The 17,229-nt window shown below is 41.5% G+C and overlaps 1 protein-coding gene across 3 annotated transcripts in view; it reads left to right on the plus strand.

Annotated features, from left to right (window-relative positions):
* Nucleotides 1-17,229, plus strand: part of MPPED2 (metallophosphoesterase domain containing 2) — a 210,770-nt gene that overhangs the window by 1,306 nt on the left and 192,235 nt on the right. The window contains exons 1-2 of one of the 3 annotated variants that reach the window (XM_070383628.1): nt 221-443; nt 4,596-4,844. In XM_070383628.1, coding sequence (XP_070239729.1) covers nt 4,717-4,844 — 128 coding nt within the window. In that variant the 5' untranslated portion in view covers nt 221-443; nt 4,596-4,716. Of the gene's footprint in view, nt 1-220; nt 444-707; nt 782-4,595; nt 4,845-17,229 lie in introns of those variants that run through there. The other 2 variants (XM_070383627.1, XM_070383626.1) reach the window with 2 other exon arrangements.

A 17,229-nucleotide genomic window follows, 5' to 3' on the forward strand; every position in this document is an offset into this window, starting at 1 on the left:
GGAAAAAAACAAAACAAAACTTTAAGTGAAAGAAAAGATTTCCAAAGAGGGGGGTGGAAATCCGTGGCCTCCACACCCCCTTCGAACGTTCGCTGGATCCCTCCCTTTCTCTGCCGCTCCAAGGATGCAGCCCGGCAGCTCCGGGGCAGAGAGCAGGGAGGCGCCGGCGGCCCCGGGCGCGGGTTCGGCTCTCAGGATTCGGGGATGCCAACGCGCCCTGGAGGCTGACGTCGGGGGCGTGGGGCTGTGATGCTCGAGCGAGGATGGCGCGGTGTCAGAGCCATTGGCCGCCGGTGGTCATCAATCAATTCGGGGCTGGGGAAGCGGTAGAGAAAGAAGGACAAGCGCCCAGCGGAGCCTGGGGCCGCGAGCGCCAGCGCCAACAGTGCCAGCCGCGGCGGCCGCGGCGGAGACGACGGCGGTGGCAACGAGGGACTGAGCGAGTAAGGCGAGCTGGTGCTCCAGGAAAGAAGGGGGAGCTGTAACCCGGACAAGCCGGCCGGGAGCCGGGAGGGCAGGGCGCGCGCGCGCGCGAGTGAGTGAATGAGTGTGTGTGTGTGTGTGTGTGTGTGTGTGTGTGTGGTTGCTGACCCCCCTCTCCCACAACTGCCCACCGTAGATTTAAAACAAACACACCAATCCAAAGTAGAGAATTCCGCACCCCCCGCCCCACCATATATAGACTCCACGCGTTGCCAGAGGCGCGGGAGAAAAGTCCTGCCCTTTCTCTCCGAAAGAATGTGCCAGCCGGGTGTCCGAAGTGCTGGAGACAAGTTCAGGTGTAAGTGCGTTGGGAGGGAGGGCGCTCTGTGGACAGAGGGCACGTGGAACTTTGTGCATCCGTCTAAAAACCTTGGCGGAGAAACCGCCCGGAAGGCTTCTGGGCATCGCTCCGGGATACAGGGATGAGTAACTGGAGATGGGCATAAAAGAGTAAGGGCGTAAGTTGAGAAAGCACTCGATCTGTGCGGCAGAGGGAGGAGAGAGCGAAATTTGGCGGAGTTGGAGCCGGCGAGTTCCAAAGTCCGGCCAGGAGGTTGGTCGGACGATATTCTTAGGGGCTAGTGAATAAAATGAGCATCCTTGTTTAAACGAGGAAATCCCGGGCTCCTTTCTCATAGGCTGTGCCGTGCGGTGTTCGGGTAGAGAGGTCATGAGTTGTTGCTTTGAAACTTTTGGTAAATTGGACTTCTGGTGTCTAGGAGGTGGAGACAGTTATTTAATTCCTCAGCTTTTAATCCTTTCATTGCCAGCAGACTTTAAAAGGATTTCCCACTAGATTCCTAAAAAAGAATATTGCAAGTTGCACAGCTTAAGGCACAGGAGAAGTGATTGCTGTCTAGGAAATGCAAAATGTGCTCACATGATTTTTTTTTTTTTTTTAAAGAGAAAATCAAAGTAGCACCAGCATGAATGTTTGGCAATGTCAGTCCCTTTTAGATTTTTCTTTAGGATTGCTGGCATTTAGTACTGGGTTCCTTTGTTTTGTAAAGCAAATGTATTGAAGTATAAAAATGGAAATTTAAAAAAGAGTACTGCTCTCTTTAAATATTATACATAAAAAGTAATGTGTGTGATGAGGATGAGGTGCTCCAAAATCTGATCATTTGGAGGGTTTTACTGCCTGTATGAAGCAAGGGGATGCAGGTTCTTAGTAGTTTGAGGCGGTGTATCATTCTGTCTTGTTTCAAGCTTTTTCCAGGTTTCTCAGATTAGAGGAGGGAGTTTAAAAAAAAAAAAAAAAATGCCTTTCCCATGTGTTGGTGTTTCATATTCTTGATATATGATTATCCTGTGATGTGAATGGGGGTGAACATAGCATTTTTTAAAAATAAGCTTTTTCTTGACTTGTCTGTAAAGGTTCCTGTGAAAGTTTTGAAGCTCTCTGCCTCAGTCTGACATTTTCTTCAAAGGACTCCAGATTAAAGAAGATAGACGCTGCAGGTGCACTGTTTCGATAAAACATTTGAAAGAGAACATGGTAAAGATGAATTCAAATGAGGTGCCAGCCACCCATTTACCCTTTTGAGTTACAGGGGCCTGTGCTTGCTGATGAAAAGATGTTCTATTTGTCTTACTGGAGCAAAGGTGCAAAAAGGCACAGATCTCACTTGGTAGAAAAGGCAATCCCATGTTGACTGTGGGATATAGTGGACCATATAAGAGAGCAAATTGATCACCTTCTAAGTTCTTTCTTTTCTGGACTTCAAATGGGAGGGTCTAATGCTAACTACTGTAGGTCATTACCTAGATATTTACATAATAGGTATGTATCTTTCATTTCTAGGCCATTTTGCTGAGTTTAATTAGTGAGTTTACTCCAGGAACATTTAAACTGTTTCTGGCTCCGGGTGTAGAGATTGTTACAGAGAGGTCACAGTGGTCTAGACATGAATTTTATTTCCTTTGCTTCTTAATGTTCTGTATTTCACACAATAGACATTGATGGCAGGAACATAAGAAATGCCATGTAATTTTTACACCACTCTCTAATTTATGCAAACACTAAGTTCTCCAGTCTGAAAATGTGTATTTTTTCCCCCTCTGTGCTTTGATGGCTAACATTCTTTTTAATGACAGTCATTTCTATAACAGGAAGATGTTTTCATTTGTATTTACTTTTCAGCATGTCGCAATTATGCAGTTTTGCACTTCATTCGTGTCTCGGTACTTTGTGTCTCAAAAGAGAATTACAGTACTTAGAACAGGACTGCAATTTGAAGCAGGTGTTGTGTTTTACTGTTATGCAAAATAACAGTAAAATATAATTGTGGGGGAAATTAAGGAAACAGCTGCAAACTTGGTATGAAAACTGCTACATTATGATTTGTAAGCAGTTCTTATGGATATCTTACATCAGAGAAGCAGGCAAAGATTTTAATTTCGTTAATCCTAGTGGCCTGGTTGTCTGTCAGCCAGTGCTTAGAGGACTCATACCTCCCATGAAGTCAGGAAGAAGAAAGAGAACCCAAAATGACACTTTGTTTAAAATGCCAGAGCAGGAGGGATTCATGTCTTGGCAGCGCCATTGTGTGTTAGGAACGCAGGCAAGGTGGGTGTTATTTAGCTTGCTTTGCTAATATGAAGAAGGCAATGATTTGAGTAGAAGGCTGTGGAATTTCTTAGCTCAGCTAGCATATGGAGGACTACACAAGCCCTGGGTTGTAAAATAATAAAATAAATGGCCTATGGCAAGCCATCTGCCTTTTGCTTGATATTTAAGGTGTTTCATGCCAAATTTAAATCTAATCTTATTATTCTAAATATTTTTATTTGAGATAGCATCTAAGATTCCCAGAACTTCATGGTGCACTTGGTGGATGTATTGTAATGCAGAGCGCTTAAAATAAGAGTGTGGGTTAACCCAAGGGTATCCAAGGAGCATGCTGTCCCCTTCTTGAAAACTTCCCTGATCAATTGCAACAGCTTAGAGGCAGGGATGGGCTCTGCTCAGTCTTTGTGCACCTGCTGTAAAAATAAACATCCTCATTTCTGAACCCAGTGCAGCAAATAATATAGTGTCTTTTAGACAAATAATCAAAATGAGCTGAAAAAAATTTTAAAGGATGAAACCAGCTACTGAGAATATTGCAGAACCAAGCAGGAGTGAGGGCTTCCCTTATGGCTCAGCTGGTAAAGAATCTGCCTACGATTCAGGAGACCTGGGTTTGATCCCTGGGTTGGGAAGATCCCCTGGAGAAGGGAAAGACTAGCCACTCCAGTATTTTGGCCTGGAGAATGCCATGGACTGTATAATCCATACGGTCACAAACAGTCAGACATGACTGAGAGACTTTCACTTTCAAGCAGGAGTGAAGCGGTAGATTCCATGGCCACCCTTCTTTACTGCTCCTTCTGGTCTTCAAGAGGCTGGTAATGAATGCACCCAAAATGGTAATCCAAGCCTGGATGTGTTCAACTTTCCCCTGAGTAACTGGATGGTTTTAAGAACCTATGTTACATGTAGCAAGAAGGATTTGCCTTAACATAAAGTTCTTGGCTGGAATAGAATCCATATGTATACCGTGCTTTGAGTACCTATGTATTTTGGAACCACTGAAAAATTATATGTGATGTGTGCATATATTATGTGTGTATCATAGTTACACACAGGTATCTGTGATGAACACAGCATTTTAAATTTACATTTGGCATTGTGTTTTATGGCTGTGCTAAGCACTGAGGTTTCAAATTATTCTGTGACACCAACTTTGTACAGACCAAACGTTCCAATTAGCAGGGAAGGTTTGGAAGACTCTCCACTTCGAGCTCAAACCATTTATAGTTAGACACCATGGCAACTGTGGATGTGCCCTTCCGTAATTCACGTTAAGTGGCATAATTATAATTAAAGAGGAAATCTTAGTTTGAACACCATTGAAATGATTTGCTAGCAGCCAGCCGTGTCGTTTGGAGTGCCATGTCCATTCTGAAGTACGTGCTGGATGGAGAGTTGGGAAAGGTTTTGTCCACGAAGCGACCACACAGATTAAGATTTTTCCTGAACCAATTTCACATCCAGGTGTCACGTCTGACATTGTTTAGAACATCCTCTTTCTCTTTGTCCTCATTTTTTTTGTTTTGTTTTTTTCCAGAAACGCAGAGCAGTATTGATGAGTAGATCCTTGGGTTCAGAGGTTGGCTGAAACGCACCATGCCCACTTCCATCCTTCGCTCCGGAAAGTTGTGAATTGCTCATGCCTATAGAGAGGAAGGATGGCACATGGGATTCCTTCTCAAGGCAAAGTTACCATCACGGTGGACGAGTACAGCTCCAACCCCACCCAGGCATTCACGCACTACAACATCAACCAGAGCAGGTTCCAGCCGCCACATGTACATATGTAAGTATCGCTTGTGAACTTAAAAAAGTTAGCCATCAGGGAATTAGAAAGTCGCTAATGACTTGGAGAATAAAAGATGTAGGCTTCACCAAACAGATGGCTTATCTGTGGTTCCAAGTATGGCTCAGAGGAATCCTCTGCATCTGGGTAACGCTGAACGTTTCCAGAGTATGTACAGTCGACCATAATTTGCTATTAGATCTTTAGAGCCCTCAAGGGCTTGCCTACATTTTGTGGATAACAACAGAGAGGTTCAGATATTCACCTGATGTCACACAGCTGATTTTGGCAGATTCCCGACCCCTAGTTCAGTTTGGATTTACCTTGCATTGCTTGCTTCCCTGATGAAATGTCCTTAACATTTCTGTAGTTTTTTTCCCCCCTATAACTCACCCCACCAGCCCTTTACATTCAGCTGGGAAATAGGCCTAATTGGGACTAACTGTCCAGCCACTGCTAAATCTGTTGTCTTGCCTGTTGCTCGTAGAACGTGTGCAGCATGCTGCTGGATTTGAACAATATGGGGAACAAAGGATTAAGGGACAGTGAGACAGTGGGTTCCAGGAATTGTACTTTTCCCTCACTCCCTCATACTTTTTATTTAAGCCCTGTCTCGGTTTAAACTGTTTAAGGAACAAAGTGTGGGAGAAATCCAGAGGCAAGGATTTTGCAGCACCTGGGTGCGCACCAGCTTTTTTTTCTGTTCCTCTGCTACAGGATGTGCTGGGCTTTCAGCAGGAGGGGCAAAAGGTCACCATCTCCCTTGTTTATTCAAGGCCTGGTGCTCATTCTCTATTAGACCCTTCCAGTGTCTAACATGAGTCTTTCATGGTAGGACTAAACCCCTTTGAAAAGCATTGTATAGTCAAGAGAGAAAGGAGGTTAGGGATCTGTTGACTGATTTTACCATTCCTGGCAAAATTGAACTCGGGGCATGTCCAAGTCACAAGCTCTTTTTTTAAAAGTAATTGTTTTATTTGGGCATTAAAAAAAAAAACCCAGTAAGTCCACCTCCCTCCCACCACCAACACAGACACACACACAGATACATGCAACCCCCTCCTCAAATTTACAAACACTAACCAAACACAAAGATCTTTCTCTTGACTGCCTGGGTATTGTCATAAGTACTAGGATGTTACTTTGCAAGTTTGCATATTCTGTAGAGCTCCTCAATTATCTATGATAGGATTTCTGCAAAAAAAAAAAAAAAAAGAAGAAATAGAGAAATCCTTGCAAATGGTTAATGCTAAACTATTTCTAAGATTTTTATACTCTTTAAATCAGGATATGTTCATAATAATGAAGGTTTCTTGGTTTTAAGGAAAAGTTTTTAAGGGAAAGACTTTTCTTTGTTAAAATGGCTTTTCTGAACACTAACTGTGTGTTAATTTCAAATATTCCTTTTATTCTTCTGCTTCTAATAATTGCTTTTCCTTCAAATATGTTATAGAATGTGTGCAAACTGGACTTAGGAATCCTTGAGCTCTGCTTTGCTGGTGTAACATTTCTATTAAAGAATGGCACAGCACTTTGTGGATTTTTGTTTCCTTCCAGGCAAAAGAAAGTATGTTTTGCCCCAGATTCCTTGGAAAACGACTGACAGGGAATCTCAGCTTAGTCTTTGCTTGTTTGTAGCCCTAAGATTCCACTGGTGAGCTGTGAATGCACAATGATATTTTAAAAATCATGTAGCCTTAGAACTGATGTACATGATCTAGCCATGAAAAATTTGAAGGATCAGATTATACCTTTTATGAAAACAAGCCTTGCAAAGTGGAGTTTGCAGTGGCGGCTTGGACAGTTGTGTAGCCCTCTTACCCGACTTCTGCCCTGGGAGTAGTAGTTCCTCCACGGTTAACTCCAGGTGCCCTTGGCACCTTCATCACCCATGAGCAAGGGCGCAGGTGGAGGGCTTCCCACCTATACCTTTTGTTCCAGCCACGCATGTTGGCACCCCGTGGGCCTTTCTGTCTTGGTGCCATTGCCTTCACTGTTTCTCGCAGCTGAGACGCTCACATTTCAGCTCTGCTGAGAGTCAATTCTTGGCCCTCTGCATCTAGGAAACCTCTTCTGTCTTCCCCAGTCCAGAGTGACTGTGCCCATCCATCCCCCACCCTCCACCGACATGACATTTTCATCACTTGGTGTTTTCCTCCAACCAGACCACCTCCATTTTTATTCTTTTCTGTTTCTCTCTTACCCCTCCGTTCTCCCTACCTTCTCTCTCAAACGATATCATTCTTTTTTTAAAATACTGGGGCAGGTTTGTTTTATTAAAAACAGTTTTTAACATTTATTTATTTGTTTGCTGTGCTGGGTCTTGGTTGTGTCACGTGGGCTCCTCAGTCTTCACTGAGGCACGTGAGGATCTTTAGTTGTGGCACTGTGGCATGTGGCATCCAGTTCCCGGACCGGGCATTGAACCCAGACCCCTGCGTTGGGAGCATGGAGTCTTAACCACTAGACCACCAGGAAAGTCCTGTATCACTCATTTCTTTTTCAAGGCAAGGATTGAGCAGGTGACAGGTGTTTAGAAATATTAACTGATCACTTGATTGATCCATGGATTTGATTGTGCATTGTGTTGAAAAATTGTGATTGAGATTTGGAGATGTTCATTGGGATCTCTGACCAGTCTTAACACTCAGTGTTGTTTGAAAGAAGGTACACATTATCAAGATGCTGGCCAACCTTTTCCTTGACCTTTCTTTTCCATGCTTGGTCCCCTAGCACAGAGACCAGCCCATACTGGGCATTCAGATTTTTTGGTTAAATATGATCATGTTATATCTAAAAGATTGCCCAGGGTCTAAATAGAAACCTAAATTGGCTGGAAAATACCTATAAAATATTTAGTCTAAAATTTCTTCAGTTTTTCTAAATTTTTAACATGTCATAGTTAAAACACAAAAGAGCTCTACTCCTCTCCCTGAAGGTATTTTGTCTTTTCTTCTTGAATAGTTGCTCATTTATTTTGCATGAGTTTCTTAGAACATTGGCTTTCCTTTTGCACTTACAACTGACGTCTGTGGAGACCCATGACAGATCGCCTGGATTGAAGTTACAGTGCTGATCCGTAAAGTGAGCTTTTTCTTTCAGGAAACCTAGTTGAGGTTTAGTTAACTTGTTTAAGAAATAGTTCACTTCCTATTTAATTAGTTTGTTGCACCTTAGCTTTGTGACCCATCTTGGACAATTTACCTTCTCTCTTAGTAAATGTAAACATTTGCACCAAATGATAGATATGAACCCTTTTAGCTCTGACATACCAAGATTAAGATTGCAGTTAGGACATTTATTTGCAGGATGTGCTGTGAGGGGAACACCCATGCGTAAGACCCAGTTCCCATCTTCGTAACCTCATCATTGATTTCAAAGCTGTCATTTCAACTGGCATTAAGGGTTTACCACATGGTCCTGGTTTGGTTTCACTTGGGAGTTCTGAACAGGTTGTCACCAGGCCTTCTAGGAATCACTGGTCTGCATCTCTGCCTGTGATGTAGGGAAGTTTTTTTTTTTTTTTAAAGAAAGCAATCCCATATGACCTTGGGAAAGAAAATTAAAGCACAGCTGAAGTTGACAGGGCAGAATTGAACCCAGAATTTCTTATCCAGATTCTTAAAGATACTGATAGATGTGATGGTTGAAAACCAGCAATTAACAGGGCTTCATTTTTCTACAGCCCTGTCATGTTCCCAAGCAGAATGCTATTTAGTATTTTTAATGATGAAACTTATTTAGTATTTTCAGTGAGGGTAGGAGAAGGTGCTCAAGGAATCAGTGTAGATCTCAAAACACCAACAAGATTTTGTATGTTTTACATTGTCTGAGGCCTAATTAAGTACTGTAAAACATCTTTAGTAAGGTATCTAACCATATCTGTTTTTGCATCAAAAGTCACCCTTCAGTCCCTTGCAAACCAGGATGATTGGCTACCCTATTGAGGTTAATTCCTCACTTTTTTCTTTCAAGATTGGTTGCTAGGAAGCTCAAATTAAATTTTATTTTCAGTTTTGGACACTTTGTACTTTCTTGTCCATGGCTTTAGTTGCCAACACCCTTGGAATCTTACTTAACTCTTTTTCTTTTACATTTGTTTTGAGGAGGCAGGGTAGTATAATGGTCTGTGTCACCAGTGGAATTAGATTGTTGGATTTAAAACCTGGTTGCATGACTTACTAGCTGCATAACCAACTGTGGAGAAGTGTATTAACTTCCCTTTTTTCCCATCTCTAAAATATAGATGATAAAAGTAGCACCTATCTCCAAAGGTTCTTGTGAAGGTTAAAAACATTATTATCTGTAAAACTTTTAGAGGAATGCTTAGTATATTGTCTGTACTCAATAATTGTTAACTCTTTCATAGATGATTGTTTTATTGATTCTGCACTTTTTTATTCTGTCTCAGTTCATTTTGAAAATTAGTGGAGTATAGATAAATGGATAAATAAGAAAATCACTGGTAAGTTTTGTCCTGTCTTCCTCAAGGAGTCATTACTAGCAAACTTGTCCTACGCTTAGTTGCTCAGTCATGTCTGCGACCCATTGGACTGTAGCCTGACAGGTTCCTCTGTCCATGGGCTTTTTCAGGCAAGAATACTGGAGTGAATTGCCATTTCCTTTTCCAGGGGATCTTCCCAACCCAGGTATCAAACCCACATCTCCTGTGTCTCCTGCATGGCAGGTGGATTCTTTACCCGCTGAGCCATCGGGGAACCCGTAGTAGCAAACTTGGCTGGGTGTAATTTTTAGCTGTCAATGTTGGAAGGTGCCCTGACTTCTTTTTTAAAATTTTTTCATTTTTTAAATTTTTTATTGAAATATAGTTGACTTGCAAAATTATATTAGTTTCAGATATACAACATAGTAATTCTATATTTTTATACTTTATATCCCACATAAAGTTATTATAAAATATTGGCTATATTCCCAGTGCTGTATATTGCATTCTTGTAGTTTATCTATTTTATATCAATAGTTTGCACCTCTCAATCACCCACACCTGTTTTGCCCCTCCCTCTGCCTCTCACCAGCAGTCTGTTCTCTTGTCTGTGTTTCTGTTTTACTGTATTTGTCCTTTTATGTTTTAGATGCCACATGTAAGTGAAAATGTATAGTATTTGTCTTTCTCTGTGCCCTGACTTAGTGCCTGTTGGGATGTCTCACCTACCTTGAGTTATTCATGGGTTTGTCAGCCCCAAGGGGACAAGGAATCTGGAGAGCTGAGTGTTGTCACCTGATTTTTCCCTGTAGAATCATAGTGGCCTGCATTCACTTGTGCTAGTCTCAAGCCTTCGTAGCCCTATCAGTGTCTGAGGCTCTGTACCTATGGCTGAGGTTAAAACAGAAGCATTAAGTCAGTCAGTCAGTTTAGTTGCTCAGTCCTGTCCTACTCTTTGAGACCCCACTGACCAGACCGCAGCACACCAGGCTTCCCTGTCCATCACCAACTCCCAGAGCTTGCTCAAACTCATGTCCACCAAGTCAGTGATGCTATCCAACCATCTCATCCTCTGTCGTCCCCTTCTCCTCGTGCCTTCAATCTTTCCCAGCATCAAGGTCTTTTCCAGTGAGTCAGTTCTTCACATCAGGTGGCCAAAGTATTGGAGCTTCAGTTTCAGCATCAGTCCGTCCAATGAACACTCAGGACTGATCTCCTTTAGGATGAACTGGTTGGATCTCCTTGCAGTCCAAGGGACTCTCAAGAGTCTTCTCCAACACCACAGTTCAAAAGCATCAATTCTTCGGCACTCAGCTCTCTTTATAGTCCAACTCTTACATCCATACATGACTACTGGAAAAACCATAGCTTTGACTAGATGGACCTTAGTGGTTAAAATAGAAGCCTTAAGAGTTAACTGGATTTAACCAGGACTGAGTACAAATGGTATAGCTTGAGCTGGGGAATGAGGACAGTGTTCACACGGTTGCTGATAATGTGGTGTGAAGTCAGAGATCTCTATCCGAAAGCTGATCTCACTAGTTGCTGGCTTGGCTAGGTGATGATGGGCTGGATTACTGAACTTCTATCTTCTCATCTGTAAAATGGGTTCAGTGACTCTCTAAGATGGTTGTCAGTGTTACTTGAGATGATGTATATGACATAGTGCCCAGAAGATAGCATTGGTAAATAAATGCTGTGATCATACTTCTGGTCTTGTCCAGTAGCTGGGGAGCATGAAGTGTTAACATCTTTTTTTTTCCTGAACTGCTTGTGTGAAACTTGACAAGTCCAACTTGTCCTTGTTGCTTTGTTGCATTTTAGAGCATCTGTCAGTGTTTGCTTGGGCATTGCTAATCAAAAATGGTCTGAAGCTTTTAGGGTATCCTGGTGATCATCCCATGCCGAATTCTTACAAGATTTTGTTTGTCTAATCTCAAATTTTATTCTTAAGTGGTAGGAAATAAATATTTATTTCAGGTCTATATTAGTTATCCTTGGCACTTCCGAGGTGGCAGAGTGGTAAAGAATCCACCTGCCAGTGCAAAAGATGCTTGGGACACAAGTTTGATCCCCGGGTTGGGAAGATTCCCCTGAAGTAGGAAATGCCAACCCACTCCAGTATTCTTGCCTGAAAAATCCCAAGGACAAAATAGCCTGGTAAGCTACAGTCCATGGAGTCACAAAGAGTCAGACACAACTGAGCGACTAAACACAATAGGTATCCTTAGATATAAGAAGAAAGTTACAGAAGAGTGTTAGAGAATGATGCCATTTGGTTAAAAAAAATCTCAAAATGTGTAAAAAGATAAATATCAACATTATTGGGGATTCTGTAGGGAATAAATTTACAAATAAATTTAGGGGAGGGAATGATAGGTAAAGATCTTAACACTTTTTTATTTTATATACTTTCGTCTATTTTATAAGAACTCTATAATGCTTTTATGATAAAAAAAATTTAGTTAAAGAATGATAAACATGTGATTTGTCTGCAGTCCCTTCTGCTTTTAGTTAGCAAGATTTGCGTTGAAGGCTCACTCTCATGTAAATCTGCTTTCTTTGGGCCCAGCTTCCTTGGGTGGTACCTTCTTCTGTTCTGTGTTGTAATCCAGGTAGAGACCAAAGGCTGTTTCTTGGTTCAGTGTCATTTAGCTTGCTCCTCTATGTGAAGATGTGAGGCCATAGATGCTGCTGACTTCTTAGCATCTAATAGAGGGAAATCTATTTAAGAAATGCTGTCAAGTTCATTTTTGGAAGCCAGAAAAGTGTACAGTATCGATAAATAAAGAGCTTGCTGTCGCAGATGACTTGACAGTATTTCAGGGAACCTGGATTCTGGTCCTGTCTTGGTCACTAATTAGGTCTGTGATCCTGAGCAAGTTGAGCGTCTTTGAATTTCAAGTTCCTCACCAGCTGTTGCACTCGATGCACTTTAGCATCATTCCTTCCTACCCTGGCCGTCTAGGGTTTCCTCTTTTCTTCTCTTTCCTTTAGTCTGTTTGAAATAAAGAACAATAATCCCTCATCATTAGTGATATTCTGTAGGGAAAGACTACATAGTGAGACATCACGGGGATACACTGGAGGAGAAGACCAGTGACCCCCCACCTCGCATAGGGAGGAAGAGGAGTATCAGTGAATGAGTGATTGTCTGGGGCTCTGTGAAATTACACAGTACTCACAAGGTAGAAATTCATTCTTTGTCGAAGAGCTGGGTTGCATTAGCTGTGTGAAAAAAAAAAAATTCTAAACATTTTTCTCTTGGTAAGCCGCTTTCTCATTCTCATTACAAATTTATCACTGGCCTGCACATTAGCATGGCCATAATTTTTGTTAATGTTTTCAATCTGAAATTCATCTTGGAGATGCTGAATGGCCCTTTTGGTTTGTGCTCATGTACAAACACAGGGTGTTTTTTCTTTTCCTCTCTCATTTCTTTTAAAAAATAAGTTCTTTTTCCTGTTATGCTCCCTGAGGGTACTGGTCTCGTGGTCCATGACAGTTTAGGCTTCATTTCAGAACTGACTTTCTTCCTATCCCGTTGATTTCTTTGCTTTTAAAAGGCAACCTGAAATTAGATTTTTTTTTTTTTGTCCCATATGGATTTGTTCTTAGAAATTTAGCTGTATGTTGCATAACTAGGTAGTTTTGTTTGTTTTTGGTTCCTTGACTCTCTGGGAGGGTAAAGAATTTTGACAAAGCGGATTCTTTCTACTATGGTATGCCTGGATTTCAAATCCTGAAACAGTTACCTACTTTTATAGAGAGAGAAAAGATTCATACGAAAAGTGTGGCTACAGTCAGTGGATTGGCATATCCTGAAACTGGGCAATTCTTAATCACCTCTCCTTATGGATTAAATTTATCTCCTGATCTGAGTACAATTTTTAAAAAACATTGTTTTGATAAAAATAGACAAAAATGACAAGACTAGCTAACCAGGAAAGGAGTACTATAATAGGGAGTCTGTATTTGAAACATATTAATTTCAATTCTAAGATTTAGAGCCTGTGAAGATGTAGATTTTAAGATATGAAAACAAAGCTAATAATTAAATCTGCCACCTCTAGTATAACAAGCTCTAGGTAGTTCTGAACTGTTTCAAAAAGGAGAAAAAACTCACCGAGTCTCAGAATGTGTGCATCAGCTTGTTTTTCATCTTCTTCAGTGTTTTCTTCGCTCTCTCCTTCCCATGTCTCCTTCCCTTTTAGACTTACCTGGCATCCTGGAAACTGGGTGTTTCTGTAGCTATCCTGGCATAATTAGGCTATTATTTAAATATCAGTGTGGACAAAATTGCCACGATTTTCCAGACCACCATGTTAGTCTGCCTTTTTTTTTTTTAATGTAAAAAGTACACTTAAAGGCTTTGTCTGTGTAGAAACACTAACTTTGCAAAGAGGAAACTTTGTTGAATTTATTGGCCTTTGCAGTATTTGGATCTGCATATTTTTCTTTTTCTTTGGCTTTGAAGATTTTTTTTCCTTCAGTTTGTCCCTGTAAAAGGGTAAAATGTATGCAAATAAGAAAATGTGTTGTCTTGCAGGCTTTTAATTTTTTTTTCCTTTACCACACATCAAGAATATACACTCTAGTTGGTTTAAATTTTCATGTTTTTATATTAAATAGCAAAGCTCTTGACACTAGTTGAAAAAACAAAACAAAACAGAAAAACACTAGCACCATTTAATAGAGCAAAGAGGTAAATTTTCAGAACTTGTTAGTATTGAGCTTTAAAATTTCACGTGAGAATTAAACCCTTCTTGAGGTTCATTTGTCGGCAGTGGCTTCCTTACAAGATTGTGGTGCCCTACCACCATAACATGAACTCTACTCAAATCCATTTATTTCTTTGAATAGACAGTCTCTGAAACCTTCCAGCTAAAAGATTTGATAATTCTCCAGTTGGAAGGAAAATATCTTTTCTCATCTTTCGGTGGACTATTTTGGCATTTCTGCTGATTGGCTAAGAAAAGCGGTTTACTTGTGGTATTTAGTTTTAGGTATTTGGGCCACAGACCAAGTTTCAAACCGTTTACATATTGTACACTTAGTTTAAAATGTGTTTTGCCCAAAGACTTAAAACTGAAATTAAGAAAAAAAAAAAGGTAAAGTCTCCCACCAGCTAAGCAGCCTCAGCATGTTTCTCTAATTTCCTGAGTTAGCCTTTTGCTATAACATGGACCTTCTACCAGCTCTGTTTTGGTCCTGAGTTTTGGAAAAATTTCCCCCTTTTGTTTCATTTTGCTTTGCCTTAAGACTTCACTTAAGACTTCAGAGATAACCACAGAAGCCTGTCAAACTGTATGAGGCATTTTTTAATAATCACAGATATTTTTTAATAATCACAGATACCCGTTGCTCTTGGTTTTGCCTTATATTTAATATTCCATTTTTTAAAAAGTACCAACTTTTGTACATTGGTCCTGCTAGGGTGTGGAGGAAATATAATGAGGAGATAACATGTTTTATGGAGAAGAGGGAAAGTAGTGGTATATGTGAAGAAGAGAGAGGAAAGGAGAGGGAGGGCCTGGCAGGTATATTATTAGATTCTAACTCTTTCTTGCAGTTATGATGTCCCTGGCCTTGGGCTTGACTTGAATGCCAGGAGTATGTCAGCACATCCCTGAACATCAGTCAGCGGGGAGATAAGACAAATTTCACCTTGGGTTTTTAGGGTATGCATGCCAACTCTACATACCAATGAATCCAGCATTTGAAAGGATCAGAATCGAAATTTTTGATACACTGACCTGTGTTGATCCCTGAGACAGAACAATTTGTTAGACTTTTTTGAGTAACTCAGAAGTTTAGGTTTGTGTTTCAATGTTAAAAAAAAATCCATTTGAGAAATAGTGAACCATGAACTGGTTTTTGAGAAATGTAAAAATATCTGAAATGTCAGCTGCCCAAGGTCTGCCCTCTGTTAGTCTCTAGGAGACTTACCGTGTGTTGTGCTTGATTCTGACTTTCACAGTTAACTTGTCTTCACTTTGTTCCTGACCCTCACATTTTGGGCACAGCTGGATGCCCTGAAACCTATTTTGTCTCCACCAGCTTAGAGTAAAGAAGAATGAGGAGGGGGGATGTCTTTGGGAAGAACTGACAGACTAGGAAGGAGGTATTAACTCCTGAAGGATATTAATTCCTAATTCTTCCATAGTGCAGTTCAAAGAAGACTCTCTTCCCCCTCCATGTGAAATAGAAAAGCACAGGTAGGTGTCCTTTTCCTTACAGAAGAGTGAGTCTAGTACCACCCCCTCGTTGGCTGACGCCCTTGAGAATTCAGAAGGGAAATAGCAACCGCGTGGGAGGTGGTTGGCCCCCGTGTCCCTGCCCCTCGGTGCTGGATGGCTGGCCTGTTTTGCATCTCTCCATCTCGACCCCTCCGCCACATTAATGGCAGCCGGCACGCTCCACTGTTTATCTTGGAATTCGATACCATCATCTTGGCAACCAAACTGGGACCTTTACTGCTCACATTGTTTGTCATTTGTTGTTAATTATCTGTTACCATAAATTCTGCACTTTGAGAAAAAAAGGAATGTTTTGAAATATTTCCTCCCAACATGTAAGTGGAGCTTCATTTTCTGTGGACAAAAGAAGGGGGAAAAAATCAGCTCTCTTGGGAACTGGTTTCAGGGAATTCAAATGCCCAGGTTTTTCAGACCAGCTGGGTTTGTTCTTGCTAATGTGGCCAGGATTTGCAGCAAAGGAACCTTTGCAATTTAGGAATGGCCTGTATTGGTGAGAGGTACCCCCTTTTGAGGAAAAAAAACAAACTTTACATTGGGAGTTGTGCTTTTATTGCAGTCTCTTGGTGCATAATTGTGTGTTGCGTTGTGTGCGAGAGCCTGTTCCCCACAGTGGATTTCTTGCTTTCAAAGGTTATTAAGACAGAGCAGTCCAAAGTGGAAAGTAGCTTCTGCTTACCTGCCTTTATGAGGTGTTTATTTTGTCAAGTGTAGAACTAAAATGAGCTTTCTGACCATTAGGAGATTTTAGTCACGCCCCACACTCTGCAGGGAGGGCTGTGTCACCTTATAAACAAACAGCACTGCTTTGAGAGGTGCTCTACCACGGGCTGCTGGAATCACCGCTGGACTTAACAAAGCAGTCAGCAGAACAGGAGACCAAAGAATGCATGAGTGTATTTTGGAGAGGAGAGTATGGGAGTGGAGTGGTTGTTGCTAAGCAGAAATCTAGGCACAGTCAAAGATATAAAAACTGCTATCATTTAAGAAGTTCCCCAGAAGTATGTCCATAATCCTGGCTGTCTACCCAGGTGCCCCTTCTGTGTGTTCACTTACAGACTCCGCTCCTAGAATCTCATCTTTACTGTGGTCACAGATCATAATATATGCGCCCATACGTAATGGTGGAGGTTATATTAGATGATGCTTAGTACAGAATAAGGCACTTAGCACCGTGTCCCAATGCTCCGTGCCTGGTAAATATTGTTATTAATACCGTTGTTTACCAGGATCGTACCCACAGTGTCAACACTTGAACTTCAGCAGGGTTTTAATGGTGCCACGTGGCTCATCCTTCACCATCAGTTTTTTGGTTGCCGTGAAGCTGGGTGTGTCTTCTGTTCTTGTTGAGAAGTTTTATTTGTCTCAGTACTTTTCAAGTATTTAGGGTAGCGCTGTCTCCCAAGGGATTCCCACAAGGGGAGGGAGGGATTGAGTCTTTGTTAACCTGCTGATAGCCAGGGGCACAGACTTAATGAACACTGATCGCAGCTCCGGTCTGCTGCTTTGGACAGTGTAGCTCTTGGTGATGTGCGTTTTCCTGGAGGTGAGGAATTGGCTTGGATCTGCTGCCTTTGGTTTCTGCAGAACCAGAAAATGTTCTTCCCAGGCTTAGAAGGAAGGTCTCCTGATAATGGCGTTGCCCCTGAAATAAAACCCCCTTTCTACATATTCCACTTCCTTT

The sequence above is a fragment of the Bos mutus genome, chromosome 15 (assembly GCF_027580195.1).
Source record: "Bos mutus isolate GX-2022 chromosome 15, NWIPB_WYAK_1.1, whole genome shotgun sequence".
NCBI classification, from domain to species: Eukaryota; Metazoa; Chordata; class Mammalia; order Artiodactyla; family Bovidae; genus Bos; species Bos mutus.